Source organism: Gallinula chloropus, assembly GCF_964237585.1.
Source record: "Gallinula chloropus genome assembly, chromosome: 4".
NCBI classification, from domain to species: Eukaryota; Metazoa; Chordata; class Aves; order Gruiformes; family Rallidae; genus Gallinula; species Gallinula chloropus.
Window position 1 is genome coordinate 11,203,352 of NC_140088.1, and position 16,262 is coordinate 11,219,613.

At 33.5% G+C, this 16,262-nt stretch overlaps 1 protein-coding gene across 3 annotated transcripts in view; it reads left to right on the forward strand.

Moving 5' to 3' along the window:
• Positions 1–16,262, forward strand: part of NOVA1 (NOVA alternative splicing regulator 1) — a gene marked incomplete at both ends in the record, with an annotated part of 139,925 nt that overhangs the window by 93,837 nt on the left and 29,826 nt on the right. For all 3 annotated transcript variants that reach the window (XM_084262693.1, XM_084262694.1, XM_084262695.1), the window contains one exon: positions 10,480–10,646. In XM_084262693.1, coding sequence (XP_084118819.1) covers positions 10,480–10,646 — 167 coding nt within the window. The remainder of the gene's footprint in view (positions 1–10,479; positions 10,647–16,262) is intronic.

Below are 16,262 nucleotides of genomic sequence, written 5' to 3' on the forward strand. Positions count from 1 at the left end.
GGATTAGTGTTGGGGAAGGAAACAGATTTAAGATTGTGGAGAGCTGTTGAGGGCAAAAATGGGTCATTTTTGATAAAGAATTCATACAAGTACTTAGAATGGAACAGTGTTTTCAAAGTTCACATTCTTAATTTTTAATTCTGTTCCCATCCTGTAACGATAAGATCTCCGGCAAGCAAAGGAGACAGTTCTGTATGTATTTGTATCAGTCAAGAGTCTGATTTTGAGAGATGAACTTGTCTTTTTTCTTTGCCTAGTCAGGAGAAGAACTGGTGAAGTTTTTAATTCTGTGAAGCTAGTGTTACTTCACTGCGCACTAGGGCTGTGGAGGAGTATCAAAGCATCAGCAACTTAGGCAGATTCATTAGAAATTGCAGCCCACGGGAGGCTCTCTGAAATAATAGCAGTAGAAAAACTCCTGCATATTGGAGTCATATGAGATGCAGATTCTTCTTTCCCACTGATTTCTGGGGAGATTTTTTGAGCATGATGATCACCTTGTGGTTTAATTTGGGGAGAGATTTATTCATCAGGCATAAAGAATATGCATAGTATATACAAATGTAGTTTTATTTCAAGTGGGTTTATTTGTTTCATGTTGGTTTATATATGTTTCTTGTTCATTAGGGCAAACATAACTTTAATTCACATGGTTGTTTTGTCCTCATAGCAATGTGAAAGTAAATGTTTACTCTGCCTTCCAGGAAAGGTTTTCTAGTCACAATTTCAATGTGTGATTAGATTTGATCATCTTGTTTTAATGTGACAACTTTTATTATTTTTCATTATCAACTGCTTAATAACCTTGAACAATCTCAGAGAAGAAAAATTTAATCTTAAAATAGTTGTAGGTTTGGTGTAATGCAAGAAAAATTCTGATTTTTAAGTCATCTAAAAGAATGTAGTGGCCTATTTATTGGCTTAAATTTATGTTCTTATTACAGAACAAAAATGTTGAGAATGAAACTCAGTAGTAAATTCAGTAGGTTAGTAGTATATTCAGTCCAGGTTCTTATCTCACAGTCAGATTTATGTTGCAGACTTATTGTTTGTGAAGTTTCAATTACTTCACTGGCAATATCCATAGATTTAAGGAGGTGATAATGCTGATGTGGCTGTTAATGTTTTGGATTTATTTATTCCAGATAAGTTTTGACACCGTTCAGTTTCTAATCAGAAATGCTTGACCCACACATTCTTCAAAAGCAAGGAAAAATTTCTTCAGTCCTGTTTTTGATGAATAAAGTTGTATGTGATAGCTGCCCAGACTTCCTCAAATCCAGTTATGTAAACGTTGAAATGTGGTAGCATTTGTGTAACCATTAAATTGTCACATTACTCTTTTGTAGAGTTGAAAATACCCTCAAAATAACTCATAAAAACTGCTCATGTTTTATGGGAATTTTACTCTTGTTTTACAGACATAGAGATCTTTTCTTTACTTCATCCTATTCTCTTTCTGAATGCTGAAAGTGTGCAAAAGATTCATAACCTTGTCTGTTTTTTTTTTTTTGTTTGTTTGTTTTGGGTTTTGTTTTATGGGTTTATTTCATTTTCCTTGGGTTTTTTTAGATAATGTAAAAATTAATTTCCACAAGATCTATAGCTCATTGATACTGAACTTGCCAAAGTCATTATGTCTACCCTGACATTTTAAAGGTAATTTTATACAAGAGTTAAAATATTTTAGCAAATATCTGTGAAGCAGGAATTTTTGAGTGCTTAGAAAAGCCATGTGATGGCTACAAAAATAAAGAGCAGCTGTCATCCAGTGCAAAAAAATGTGAAAAAGTTCTATTTAGAAACAGTTCTTCCTGCATAACATTTTCTATTCCCTTTCATTGTTGACTTTTATATAGCAAAATATTTGTGATTTTATATCAATCTGTTGGTGGGTGAAAATGATTCTGACATTTGCTTTTGGAGGGAAAGATGTCTTTTCATTGACACTTCAGTTGACTTCTTACTGCATCAAAATCATTTTACATACTGCCTTTTTCCTACATCCAGGTAATACTGTTAGTGTAATTATATCATACTAATGATCATTATTTTAGTTTTAGTATTAAGAGTAATTCAACATGTTGTAGCTGTCTCTAAAAAGTGGTATAACGTTATATGTATGTATGTAAGAGAGAGTCTTTGAGGAGCCTAGTGTCTAATCTGAGCTAATACTCACTTAAGGGTGAGTGCTTTGTGTCTTTGGGATGATTTTATCCATAGGTAGATGGAGTGCACTGTTCATAGATATCCTTGTCTGTCATAAACAGCTAGACTAGACTGAATGTGTAAAGAAAGCTAAATTTAGAGGGAGATAAATTCCATTTGTATTAAAACCAACAGGGTTACGCTATAAAATGGTTACAGTATGGAAGTCAGGAGTTATATACACCATATATACTAGAAATCCACTGATAGGAGAGCAATGAATTTAATTAAACATGCAGCAACTAAAATCCTACTATGAGTAGAATATGGATTTGAACTGCCATTTAGAGAGGAAAATATAAGGAGCAAGGTATGAAAATATATGTGCCTTTGTGTTTATGCATGTCTCTTTGTATGTGTCTATTCTGTATGCGGGTTGTTATGACTGCATCAAAATCTGAGATCATCTTAATGTGACAAAATTCTTCCTAGTTTGATAACAGGTGTATGGGTCCTTATCTATTTTTGGACCTGGGGTGTTGAATAATTATTATAATACAAATGCTATAGTGTTTTTCTTGATATTTTATTCCTGCTTGAAATGATTTTAGTCTTCATCTTGAACACTAGATAAAAGTAATTTATTGCAGGATCATGACAAATTAAAATGTATTCAATAGTTATAAGTGTAGTCTAGTAAAATCATGTTTTCATGAACAATGTCAATATTTACTTGCCTTATATATAAAACTCTACATACATTTACGAATATTTTGATTTAATCTCTAATACAAACCTTGATTACAGCTCACTCATCTGAAACTTGGTATTTGCTTCTTCCAAACAGACACGTAATAATGCAGTAAGTGATTTGACTTCTTGAGCAACTGGCTGTATCTAGAAGGATTTTCTAAAGCTTTTCACAGGCTTTTAAACTATGGATTTTGAGAAATATTTTTTGAGGAGAAAAGCTCCCTTGGTTATTTGAACTGTTATCACTCTAAATTATAAGATGTATCAGTTCCTACAATATCTCAAACTATATTTTACTGCTTAAATGGGTGAGGTTTTTTCCTTTGGTAATTGTGTGTGTAGGAGGCTCTATTAACAAAAGTTCATATCACTATAGCATAGCATAAAAGCTGTAATTGCCAACTGAACATTACTTTACATGAAAAATATTCTGAAGTGCTTTTGTTGATATGAAAATTCATTCCAGATATCTTGAAAAATGCATGTAATTTTTTTTTTCTACTCTGCAGTCGTCTTCCAAAAATAAGGTCAGCTCTTTCTCCGAAAGAATTGGTCTTTTGATGGTGTTGTGTATGGTTGTTTTTTAATGATTTTGAACGCTTTTTCTTCTCAGTCCTTCACATTTTCATCAAACTTAGGTATTAGATTTTTATTAAGGTGTTTGTTTTATTTAGATCCTGTTCACTGATAGGGGAAAAGCACTACCTATGCAACATGCCAGGGACTATATGTTCTTAAAAATATATGAATAAGAAAATTATCCTATTACACTATTAGAAAAGACTCATAAGCACCGTAGTGGCAAGCCTGTTTCCTTTTGTAAAAGTATTTATGTTAGTCAGAACCATATTGCTGCCCATCAACCATATTACCTTGGCAAGGAAAAAGAATTTGAAGCAGCCCTCTTTATCCTTTATGTCACATAATTTCAGGCACCTAATGAATTTATTTTTTTAATAGGCAGAAGTTTTAAAAAGCAATGAATAAATTTAAATATTTGGTATTCTGTTTAAATTCTATATTTTGTATTCCCATTGTTTTTTGGGGGAGGAAGGGAGTGGCTGTTATAGGTTTGTTCTTGAGGTCAGACACCTATAGGAAATGTGTTCACTTTCCATCTTAATGAAAGTGAAGATGAGGTGATGACAGTTTAACCTATTTACTGAATTATTTGTGAGGTAAAAGAGAAAATTAATAGGAGGTTGTTTCCACAAATACTATTTTGAGGAAGTTCTTCTCCGACATGTAATTTAATATCAGCAAAATGCAAACATTTTTTCTTGATCCCTTTCTAACTACTTTTAAAGTTACATGTTAATATTATGATTAAATCAGGTTGCTTTTCATTTTTGGTTGTTTAAACAGTAGTTGTATGTCATAATTTTAAAAAGAATACATTATAACACCCATTTTCCCAAACATATTGCAAAAAAACTTAATGACCTCAAACTATGGACAGAAGCACTCATAGATCTAGAGCCTTTATTTTCCAGGGACATCCCAAACATAAATAGTCTGTGCTTAATTTCACTGCAGCCCTTTATCATTGATTTGAACATAACTTTCTCTCTGAATGTTTCTCATCTTAAAATCACTCATTCGTAAAACATAGCAAGACAAACTATATGGCCTTTGCCTTTGGTTTTTGTGCAAATTTACCATTGTTTGCAGTGGACTCTATGGTGTTTTTATCAATAACCCTTTAAGAAAAGTAGGTGTAATTCTTGTTTTCTGTCTTATGCATAACAGTATAACAATAATTACTAATTCCTCATCTTTCTTTATATAATTTTTATTTTGGAAAATCATCACTGAATCCTTAGCTTATATCCAACAAAATGGTTTATATTCAATGGTTTGTTTGCTTTGTAAGATAACTCATAAACTCTTCCATGCCTTTAAAAGTTTGGGGTTTTCCTTTTATTTAAATATTTCTAATTTCCTAGGTTTCTCTCTCAAATGAGAATAAACAATTTCTTCAGAGTAATAACTGTGAATTAAACCTGGATTCATTTAAGTCACTTTTGTGACCAAAGCACAACAGTGTGTAAACTTATGAAGATTCCACGCAGCTCTGAGAACTTGTACAGTTCATACATCTTACAGAATTTAAAAATTTGAACAGCTTCAATATCTGAATTCTAGCAATCACTTAATGCAAAATAAATTGGTATATATGTATGAACATACTCGAGTCTCCATATGCCACACCTAGGAGATGCATTATCAATATGTTATCAATATGTTATCAATAATTTAGCAAAAACCCAGGTTCTAACATGGATTTTTGCAGATTTCAGCAAGTCACATACATAGGTGCATGCACATAGTAATCATCACATCTGCTAATGCGTTTCAAGAACTAGACCACGTACTCTACCTTTCTGCTTTTTTTAGATGCTTGACTCATGTAAAGTATAATGAAGTTGCAGAAAAGATTAATTTTTAGAATTTCAGGAGGAGGGAAGCATTAAAGGGAAACTTTAAAAGGAAAGGTTTCTTTCTCTCTGAAAGAAGAATGCAACTTCAATGAAGCTAAATGCATCCAATCAGTAATCTTGAAATCTAAAATCAAATATAAGGATTCTGTGGTTTATAACAGAGGATTGCCATAAAAAATGCTATTTTAGTTTTAGAGTAGAGGAAAGTTAAGTTTTACTCCCTGATTGTGTAAGTGTTCTTTGTAAATCATTCCAAAATTATTTCATCTGGATGAAAACAAATGCAGTACATCAGCCCTTGTTTTCCTTTAAGTTTGGGAATTTTATTAGATCACTGAACTTTTCTCTGAGAGAGAGAAAGATCTTTCTCTCTGTGATGAGTATGTGAATAAGCTCTATATTAAGACCAATTAATTCTGTCTCAAGAAGCAAAGGTAACAGGACAGGAGGGAGATAAGGACCTCAGGCGAAAAAAGTCTCGTTGAGATTTCTGTGACACTTGGCACACTTGTGGGATGTTCTTATTTGTTGCGTATGAGGTTGCGTTCATTTTGTCATTTATGTAACAGAGGTTTTCTGTATCTATTTAAAGGCATTGTGAAATACTGCTAATGCATTTGAATAAACCACATTTTTATTGTCCGACTTGTATTGGTTGAGGTTTTATGCAAACATAGAGAGGAAATAATATATGCAAGGAAGAATTTATCGGATTTTCACGTTCTGTGTTATTGACAGTTTTTTACATTGCTTGGGCATGGTGTCAAAGTGCAGTTCAATTTTAGCAAGAGCTTTTGCAAGATCCAGTTTAGACTGAAGCAGCTGGTAGTGTAGTTACATGAAATCCCACTGTACAGGCCTTTTGACCATGGGTTAGAAAACAAATGTAGGGGATGTTAGGGTTAGTAGACTATTGTAGTGTGGTTTGTCAAATAAAAAACTAATGTAAATAAGCTGATGAGAGAGATCGTAGTGCAGCCTTTCATTTAGTTAAGGTTTTAGCTTTGGTTCCTCTGTCAGGTTTTCCCTTTCAGTGTCAAAGAAATTGGCATGGTACACTGGAAAAATATAAGGAGATTTTATTAGTGGATGCATTGGGATTACCCTGTGCTGGTAATCCATTGTGCACTCTAGGTTTTTGAATGCTCCTGAAGATTGATGTAAAAGCCCAATTAAATGTATATGGAGTCATACAAATGCCAGAAAGTCCTTTCTGAAAGGACTTTTTCTCCATCTTGGAGAAAAAGCTTGTAGTCTGTTGTTTTGAAGTTTCACAACTACAATTAAAATGTTCTTGATAAAATTTATGTGAGGTGGCTGCCAAGGATATTGCCAAAAGTAAAGTTTTAGGTAGTTAAAGGAGATGGAAGGAAAAATAAATGATTAAAATAACTTGCAGGCTGTTTAACTTCTAGGCCTAACTTCTTGGATTTCAAAACAGGTCTGTCTTTACTTACTTTCAAATTGCGTGATGGATACTTAGGGCTTCATCTTTCCTTTTCCTATGGAACTGAAGAGAAAGCGTATTTTACATATTGTCCTATCTGTTTTCACATTAAAAAAACCTAGCAATATATACAGGCATTTTTGTGCAATTACATTCTGCTTCAGATAAGAAAAAGTTAAAACATAGATGCACAAATTGAATTTTAATTCTGATATGAGGAAAGAAACCACATTTTACTTGTTGAAAAGTAGAGCACATACAAATACTGAGGTATTTACTTGTGTTCCTTAGAAGAAGTAAACATGAAATTACTGTAGCGGTCATCAGCGTATGTTCAGATAGTGGGCTCTGTATTTTACAAGCACATGCAAACTTCTCTTGTGGATTTCAGTATTATTTCAGTATTATATTTCATAAATGAAAGTATTTTTTCTGGGATGTGCATGTAGTCAGATGATGACCATCTACTGCACATTTGGTCATTTTCTGTCACAGTATTCTTTTCTTCTACATGCTTTATCTGTTCCTATGTAAAAGAAAACACATGATACATAAACATAACTCTGATTTGAATTGTAAATGAATAAAAATGTAAAATAATTTTATATTGGCTATGTTTACATAAAAAAAAACAAACCCACCAAAACAAAAAAAACCCCACTTTTTTGGTTTTTGATGTAAGCAAATCCAAAAAAAACCCAAATGCACTGATTATTTGGTAATTTGGCGTTGTCAGCTATTTAAAAAATGAGATTAATGTTTTAAGTACATATTTTGAAAAACATATGCCAAAGTATGTATATAGATGTCTGAGCTTTTGTTCGCAAAATAAGAGTGAACGCAACTGTTAAACAACTGAAAATTATAAAAAATCTGACAGTTTACTTTAGACACTAATGGAGCCTAAAAGCTTTTAAAATGTCAGAAATTTCACCAACTTTAGTGATTCATAGGCTTGTTTTTGCTATACGGTTTGGTCATATTACTGGCAGTTTTCTTTTGTGTGGCTCTTATAAATTATTGTACTCTGTTACTGAGTGAAAAGCTGTTAAAGTTGTGTGAAGGAATACGACAACATCACTTCAGAAGATTAAAGCAATTCCCAGCTGTACATGTATACAATTTCTCCACACTTTTTTAATTTATCTTTTCTCTTGATGCAAGCGTTGAGGAAAGTGTGCTACTGTTTTGATGCACTTTAAAACTCTATGTGAAATGTGCATTTGCACAATTGTATTTTTTCATGAACAGTGATTTCCATTTACTGTATCCTGGTTTATACAGACGAAAATGTAGTGTGTTTGGTCCATAGTGTGACACAAAGTAAATTTTCCTTGCACTTTTTAAAATAACACAGATTGTAGAATACCCTTTAGTCACTTAGTGTCAGCTCTAATGAAATTCCTATTTAGCATCGACTGTTTTCCTTTCAAATGTTTTGACAGTAGTCATCCCTGTTAAGTGCTTTCTGTATTAGGCTCTGGTAGCTTGGACGAAACCTGATCTGTGTTTTGTTTCAGTGTGTTGTCTGCTGACCTAGAGAACACTTGCATTAGCTGCATTGATCAATCCACATCACATCTCATCATTTAGGAGACAATTAATACTGCAGTGTAAAGACTCCCCAGAGCATTTTCTTAGAGCTGGATTGCTTTACACAGAAACCACAGGAGTTGTTTGCAAAAGAGGGAGGAAGCCAAGTAGGAAGAACAAGCATTAAGAAGCTTTGACCAGGAACCAAGTTTTAATTTTCTGTGGTGACTTCCACTTATGTCATTTAAAATTCCTTTTGTGATAGAGTGTCTGGGGTATAGGGAAAATAAATCAGCTGTATTTTGATCCTAATTTGTTGAAAAGACTCTAACAAAACAGTTTGTTTCTCATTCATGATTACATTGAAATTTTAATTTATGTAGGAAGACATTTTTTTAAATCAGAAAAGGTTAATGTGTGATCATGTTGGTAATATTTACTAGGAATATGTCAATGACAAAATTATTTTGAAGTAATGCTCTGGCTTAAATTCTTTATTTTTCTTCTGCTGCTTTAATCTTGAAGCAAAATGTGCACTGCATTAAGTAGAAATATTTATCTGGCATATATCTGCATGGCAGTATTATGTTTTCAGGATTGCACTAATATCGTAATAAAGGTAAAAACCTAGTGATGAAAAAAATCCTTAGATTATGTTGAAAATGTACAGAATGTGTTTGTGGAAGTAAGTACTACATGAAGGTTTAAATCAATTTTATTTGTACAACTAGGTTGTCTTGGTATTTCTGCAGAACGAAAGTAGAAACTACAATATTTCCTTTTAAGTTTTATTTTTCTAACTCCTGTTGGATCTTGTTAGATCTTGTTTTTCAACTGGAACCTATCTAAGTAGTTTGATATATGGGCTGCAGAATGTGGTATGTTTCATAGCAGAGTCATACTTGTATCCTTAAGATCCATACTGGGGTCTTTTTATGTACTTTGTTTATTGAGGATATATCATGCTGTAACCCAATCTGTAAAAAAACGCTGATTGCTATATGGTAAAGCCGTGCAACATCCTCTAACAACACCCTAGTCACAGAAAATAAAAGTCTTTTTTCCACAATTCTATATCCATGTTTGGCCATCTTGTAGTTGTTAGTTACTTAAGAAATGGAAGATATAAAGACTGGAGTGTGCTTTGAAGCACAAACAGCGCAGTTTCAGGTGTTATGTGCCAATGTAGGTTTTCACTAAGCCTTTCTAGAGAATTAAAATTAAATATGTGGTGGGAAAGCATCCCTCCTCTGTTTCATTATCACCAAAGGCCTAGTATTCTTACATGTAGAATAATTACATATTTAATCTATCAGACCTATTTGACAAGCGTGTAGTTTTTTCCCATGACTTTGGACCATGGATGGTTAGAAGGTAGTCACATGGAGTCTAGATAGCCTGCATGAACAGTATTCAGCATAACTCTAAACAGAAGTAATTTCTGGGATATTTGGTACAAATTTTCATAATTTCCAACCGTGAAATTGAGGTCTGTGTACTCAGTAAATGATTACAGTTATCACAGGGATACTGTAAGGTAGGAGGGTTATAAAAGGTAAAGTGGAATCTCAAGTATGAGATCAGGTGGTCTTGAAAGTTCTTGCTATAGCAACAGTTTGAAGAAATTATTTAATAACATCTACACTAAATGAATGCATCGGCAGTTCAAGTGTTCATTACCAAAACTTATTTCAAGTGTCTCTAACATTGGCTATTATGTTCAATCCTGGGTTACGTAAAAGTTTCACAATATTTCAGAATAATTTAGAGCTAAGGCAGAATAATTTATAAGATTTCTATTCTGCACACACTCATCGTATTAGCTAATGTTACCAAAACAACCTGGTATTGGTGGTTTTGTTGTTCTTTTTGGTTTTACTTTGGTTTGTTTTGTTTGGCTTTTCTTTTCTAACACATTATCTGGATTGTCTTGGAAAGTTATGAATTTGTAGGATCTACCCAAATAGGTGGTTCTTATATCTTCAAGTCATCAGTATGTTACCTTTTGGAAATCTCTCCTTTTATTTGTATGTTTATGCATGTATTGCTAATTGGTTTTGCAAGGTTGATTTGAGTGCTACCTTTATGCCATAATTGAAGCAGTTTGTGGGATCTTGAAGTATCCGTTTTATTCACATCAATGTTTGTTATTTGCAGGTACTACGGAGCGGGTGTGTCTGATCCAGGGAACAGTTGAAGCACTAAATGCAGTTCATGGCTTCATTGCAGAGAAGATTCGAGAAATGCCTCAGAATGTGGCCAAGACAGAGCCTGTCAGCATTCTACAGCCTCAGACCACCGTTAATCCAGACCGCATCAAACAAGTGAGTTTTTGGTTGGGAATAGAGAGTCACAGCAGCTCCTTAGAAGTCTTAAAACTTAAAGGCTGCACAGGCTCACCATAACAAGTTCTTTAAGAAAATACTATTTTAGCCTTTAGTAATTTGCTGGTCCTCTTTTTTCTTATAACTACGTGCTCTGTGTTTCTCAGCAGTTCTTTTAGACAGTTTTATAAGTTTCAGTGCCACAACCTAATGTGTTTCTCTCTCAAACTTTTATTTAGCCTGTGAGAAACACTTCTAGCTTTAGATAAAGCTTGCTGAATTTTAGCCTTAAACAATGAACCTCTTTGTAAATATTTAGTGTTACTAAAAATCATAGATTAGCTGAATGTTTTCTACTTCTGTGTATATAAAATAAAAACAATACTGGTTTTATACCCTATATTAGATATTTTTAAATCTTACCTGTAAGAACTTGAAAATATAATTTACTTGGGATGTTTTCTATAATTTCATTTTATGCTATTTTTGGCATCATTTTGCCAGTTTTACACCGACATCTTTCAAAGCCTATGGGTAATTCAAAATATTTTTGTGTGGTGTTATTGGTCTAATGTTACTTAGCCACTTACATTTTCCAGAAAAGAAATATTAATTTTTTAAGAAATTGTCCTGTAAGGAGGATGTGAAATATGTGTCATACAGGAAGCAAAGTTATTTTCCATTGTATTGGATAAGAAAAAAAAAGTAGTACACATTAATAAAATTGTCTTGTATCTCTATTCTAGATAGGATAGATTTTAGTTTCTCACCTGTCCTATAAGGGAAAAGATTGTTTCATTCTTCTACACTAGCAAGAGTCAGTGTCCTATAAAGTAATTTGGTAACTGCATACAATTACTTTACTTTGTATATACTGACCTATACAGAATGCTTATATGAATATGTGTTTGAACAGGATGAGTTTGGAATGATCGGACTGCTTCAGAGTGATGAAACTGTGCATAAGATATTGTATATGATTTCTAATATTTACTACTATATAATTTTTTCTGTATATGCAATGCTTTTACCTAAAAAAATACTCTAGTTAATTCATAATGCAAAAAAGAAAAACCCCAATTTTATAGGATTAGACATGAAATCTGTACTTTAAATGGTTTTCTACTTGTAAAATTTTAGATTTATGTCAGTATTCTTAACCCAATGAGAAATGAGTGTTCTTTATTACAAAAAGTGTTTTCCCCTTTGCAATGAAATGAAGCTAATTTTTAGGTAAGTCAGTATGCTCCTGAAAAAATAGATTACAGAGCTGTTTATTGACCTGTTTAAATACTTCCTGTTTTATAACTGAAGCTTGATACAGCCTGTCCACAATACTTGTCCAGAAAACTGTTTTGTAAAGATTTTGAGGTGTGGGTTTTTTTCCAATTTCTTATTGGTTTTTTGTTTGGGGATTTTTTTTTAATTTTTTTTTTATTTTTTTAGGGGGGCAGGGGTAGGGGGTGTTATTTAGTTTGTTTTGGAGTTTGTTGTTTGGTGGTTTTTAGATGCAATTCCATGTTTGGAATGTTAAATTCTGGGCAGATGGATTAGTGAACAGACCCACTGCCAGTGAAATTAAGACACAGCCTAAATACATTGTATAACTTGCAAGACTGTTATTTAGTGACTGGCTCTACATCTTAAAATTTCAATATATTACCCATATATATGTGGGTGCATAATGATATGACTGCAAATATTTGGAGATATGCATACGCATATGTTGACCAGTTTTAACCGCAATTAATTGTTTTCTTCTAATGAAGTAACATTTTTTCAGATAAAATCATACGTTATAAACATTAACTCAATAAATCTAAAATCCATTATTTTTACTAAGAAAGTATTAGTTTAGTAATTTAAGCTTGCACTGAAGTAATGTGTCATCCAATGACAGAATATCCTGTAACTTAATAAAAGATAAAATACCTTTATTTTAGGAAGTAAAAGATAATATTTTGTATCAGGTAATCATGATCTAGAACTCCAGTGTTGATTTTTTTTTTTTTAATAGCAGACAGGTCACAATTTTATTAAAATTATTAGGATAATGAATAATACAAGTAATCTTGAACTTGGCAAAAAATAAGCCTTGTGGATTACAATTTCTTCTTTTACACAGACTTTTATAGAGTACTACCCAAGAACTTTGACACTGAATGTATTATGTTGCAGATTGAAGAAAGTAGACATGATTTGAGATTGAGATTGATTTTAAATAATAAATTTTGCTTTCATTAGGAACTTTGAAGATATTTCTGTTTTCTAGCTGCTTCTACCAAAAAGCAAAGATACTTTTCTCCCTGTGAATGAAGATATCTGCAGTTGAAGCCATGCATGCCACCTATGTCTGTATGGGTGTGCAGCTGTCATTTCTCTATTGTGATTTCTTTGTCCTGGGCTGCTTTACTGACACTTGCCCCAGAGAAGTGAGCTAAGGACATATCTTCTTGCTACAGTTTCAATAAAGTATGACTGTAGGCAAACCCTTTGCTGACTGCTTGAGTTTCATCACTTTCTGTCTTCAGGAAAGGCATGGTCGTGCATGGAGGCTGTCTGGCCCGGATTTCTCCTCACTAATAGAAGTCACTATTCAAACATTCTAGTCTCTCTAACTTCAGCTTTTTTCAGCTTCAGAAGATTTGCAAAGAAGTCTGTGGTTCCTTTTGAGCCTTCTCTACTGCATTTTTCCACATTGAATCCTGTGGATTTACTAGTAGATACCAGGTAGTTCTCTCCTCCAAGCAGGTCTGATAAATACTTGACAGATATTTGCATCTTTTATTTCTATGTAACATAGTCAATCTCTTCATAGATGTCAGCTATCTGCTGTTTCTAGATATCATTTGGCTATAGCCAACTGACCTCTGTGCCTGTTTACTTCCTAGAAACTGCTATGAACACCTAACCTACCTTTTCTCTCTTTATTAGTTGAATTGTCACACCAGCTTTTTCATACCATATCGTAACCCAGGGGAACAGAATAGTCTTCAAAATGTGATCAGAAGCCTCAGCTGTTTCAGCTTTGTAATTAGCATACAAAAGTTTAAATTAATAGAAGTTCCTATGAACAATGGAATAGACTCCATAATGTGGTCTTATCACATTATATCCTTCAGAAACTATTTCAGGTGCTTTGTTAAATTTTCCTTCCAGCTTTCAGTTGTTTTACAGGTAGCAGGTGATGTAGCATCCTGTCCAGGAAGCACAGGGAATCAGAGATGGCAATTAGACAAATGTGCATTATATAGAAGGAAAGATGTGTGCCTTCTAAGGCCCCTTCCAGCCCAAATCATTCTTTGATTCCATGAAATGTTTACCTATCAAAACATGGACAAGGTTTTAGAAATCTTCCTTGAAAATCTAGAGTAAAACTTTCACATATAGAATTCATAATTCATGTTTTTATTGAAGCTACTTTCATTTCAGCTTTTTCCAGTAGATAATCTCTCATGAGTCTTTAACTTATGGTCATTAAGCATAGTCCCAGACATTGTATTCGAAATCTAGAAAACTCAGTGTCTGAACTCAGATTTGTAAATTCACGTTCTTCTAGTGCAAATTGCTACTTTTACTTCAGAAATGGTGACAAACAAAAAGGAAAAGTTCAAGGCCAGGCTGGATGGAGCTTTGACCATCCTGGTCTTGTAGGAAGTGTACTTGCCTGTATCATGGGGGTTGGAACAAGATGATCTCTAAGACCCCTTCCAAAACAAACCATTCTATGATTCTATGATAAATCTTAAATGAAGTTTTACTTTGAAGTGCTTAAATATAACTTGACAATAGGAATTCAGATCTGAAAACTTTGAGTTCTTCAGACTATAAAGATGGTAGACATCACTGAATGTTTTAGGATGAAAGTGACCTAGTTTAACCCCTTTGCCATGGGCAAAGACACCCTTCACTAGACTAGGTTGCCCAAAGCCCCATCCAACCTGGCCTTGGACACTTCTATATAGGGGGCACCCACGGTATCTCTGGGCAATCTGTTCCAGTGTCTCATCATGCTCAGAGTAAAGAATTTCTTCCTAATATCTAATATAAATCTACCTTCTTTCAGTCTAAAACTGTTACCCCCATCCTATCACTGTGCTCCCTGATAAAGAGCCTGTCCCCATCTTTCCTGTAGGCCCCCTTTCAGGTACTGGAAGGCTGCTATAAGGTCTCCTCGGAGCCTTCTCTTCAAGCGGATCAACCCCAATTCTGTCCGCCTGTCCTCATAAGAGAGGTGTTCCAGCCCTCTGATCATCTTCATGGCCCTCCTTTGGACCTACTTGAACAGGTCCACATCTGTCTTGTACTGAAGACCCCAGAGCTGGATGCTACTCTCCATGTGGAGTCTCATTGGAGCAGAGTAGAGGGGAAGAATCGCCTCTCGACCTGCTGGTCACACTTCTTTTGATGCAGCCCAGGATACCACTGGATTTCTGGGCTCTGAGTGCAGATTTCCAGCTCATGTTCCGTTTTTCGTCCACCAATACCAAGTCCTTCCTTCCTTAAGAAATGACTTAAGAGATAATCTTTCTTTTATATCATACTGAGCACATTTTTCTCCTTTTTCAAAGACAAGTCCCCAAGAGTTCATAAATGCCAATAAATTACTTTTATTAAGCATTTATATGTAAGTGTTCCATCTGTATATACTAGCTTTTGTAGTATTTTTGTCTTGCCCTATGTTCTGTGTATTCTTCTTCACAAAAGCAAAACCAAATGCAAAGAGGATGAAATATCATCAGAATGTATTTTATTTGTTCTTTACAGATCTGAAAACTTACCAAGTACAATTAGATACCTGAGGTCATCAAAATTAGGGTTTTCATAATATGGATTGTAAATAAATTACTATTACTTAATTATTTATTTTTCCAAATTTTACTTTTGAAATGTGTTTTGTGTTTATATAGTCATTGCTGTATGATTGAGAACCATTTCCCAAAGTTGGAGATGAAAGGGGTTCACAGCAGATGAAAGGAAGACTTGATATGTTTAGTAAAGCAAGTGGTCTGTTTAGAAAGTCTTATCCCTGATACTGTTAAAAGTATCAATCTTTTATGGTATTCAATGAAATGGGGCCTTGCAGTGCTCTCTGTTTCTCATTAGAGCGGCAGAAGGTATTAAAATATTTAATACAATTCAAAAAAAAAATCAACTTTTCTTAAAGTGTATTAAAATATTGGCTTAAGCAAAGTAGTTTTGTCGTCACATGAAATTCACTGATTTAAAAGCACCAAAATTAATATACGCAAGTCTGAAACTTAGTATGAGCTTAGTATTAATTGTAATTTAATGTAATATCATTACCAAGATTTCCTTTGTTTTTCAAGCCATGTAGTGAAAAAGTAGGAATTGATAAGCTCTAAATTCAGTTTCATTTTCACATGTAAATTATATTCTTTATATGCTTTCAAGTCTCTAACCTTGTTTTCAAATGGTATTTAATTTTCTGCCTTTTCTTTCTACTCTTCTGTATATAAACAAACTAAAGTACTGAGAATTAACTGTCTCAGTACAATATTTATTACTTAGGGTGTAAAAATTGACTTTTTTTAGTGTGTGTGTGTATATAATTGTCTGACTTCTGTCATTTGTGTATTTAGTCAATTCATGAAG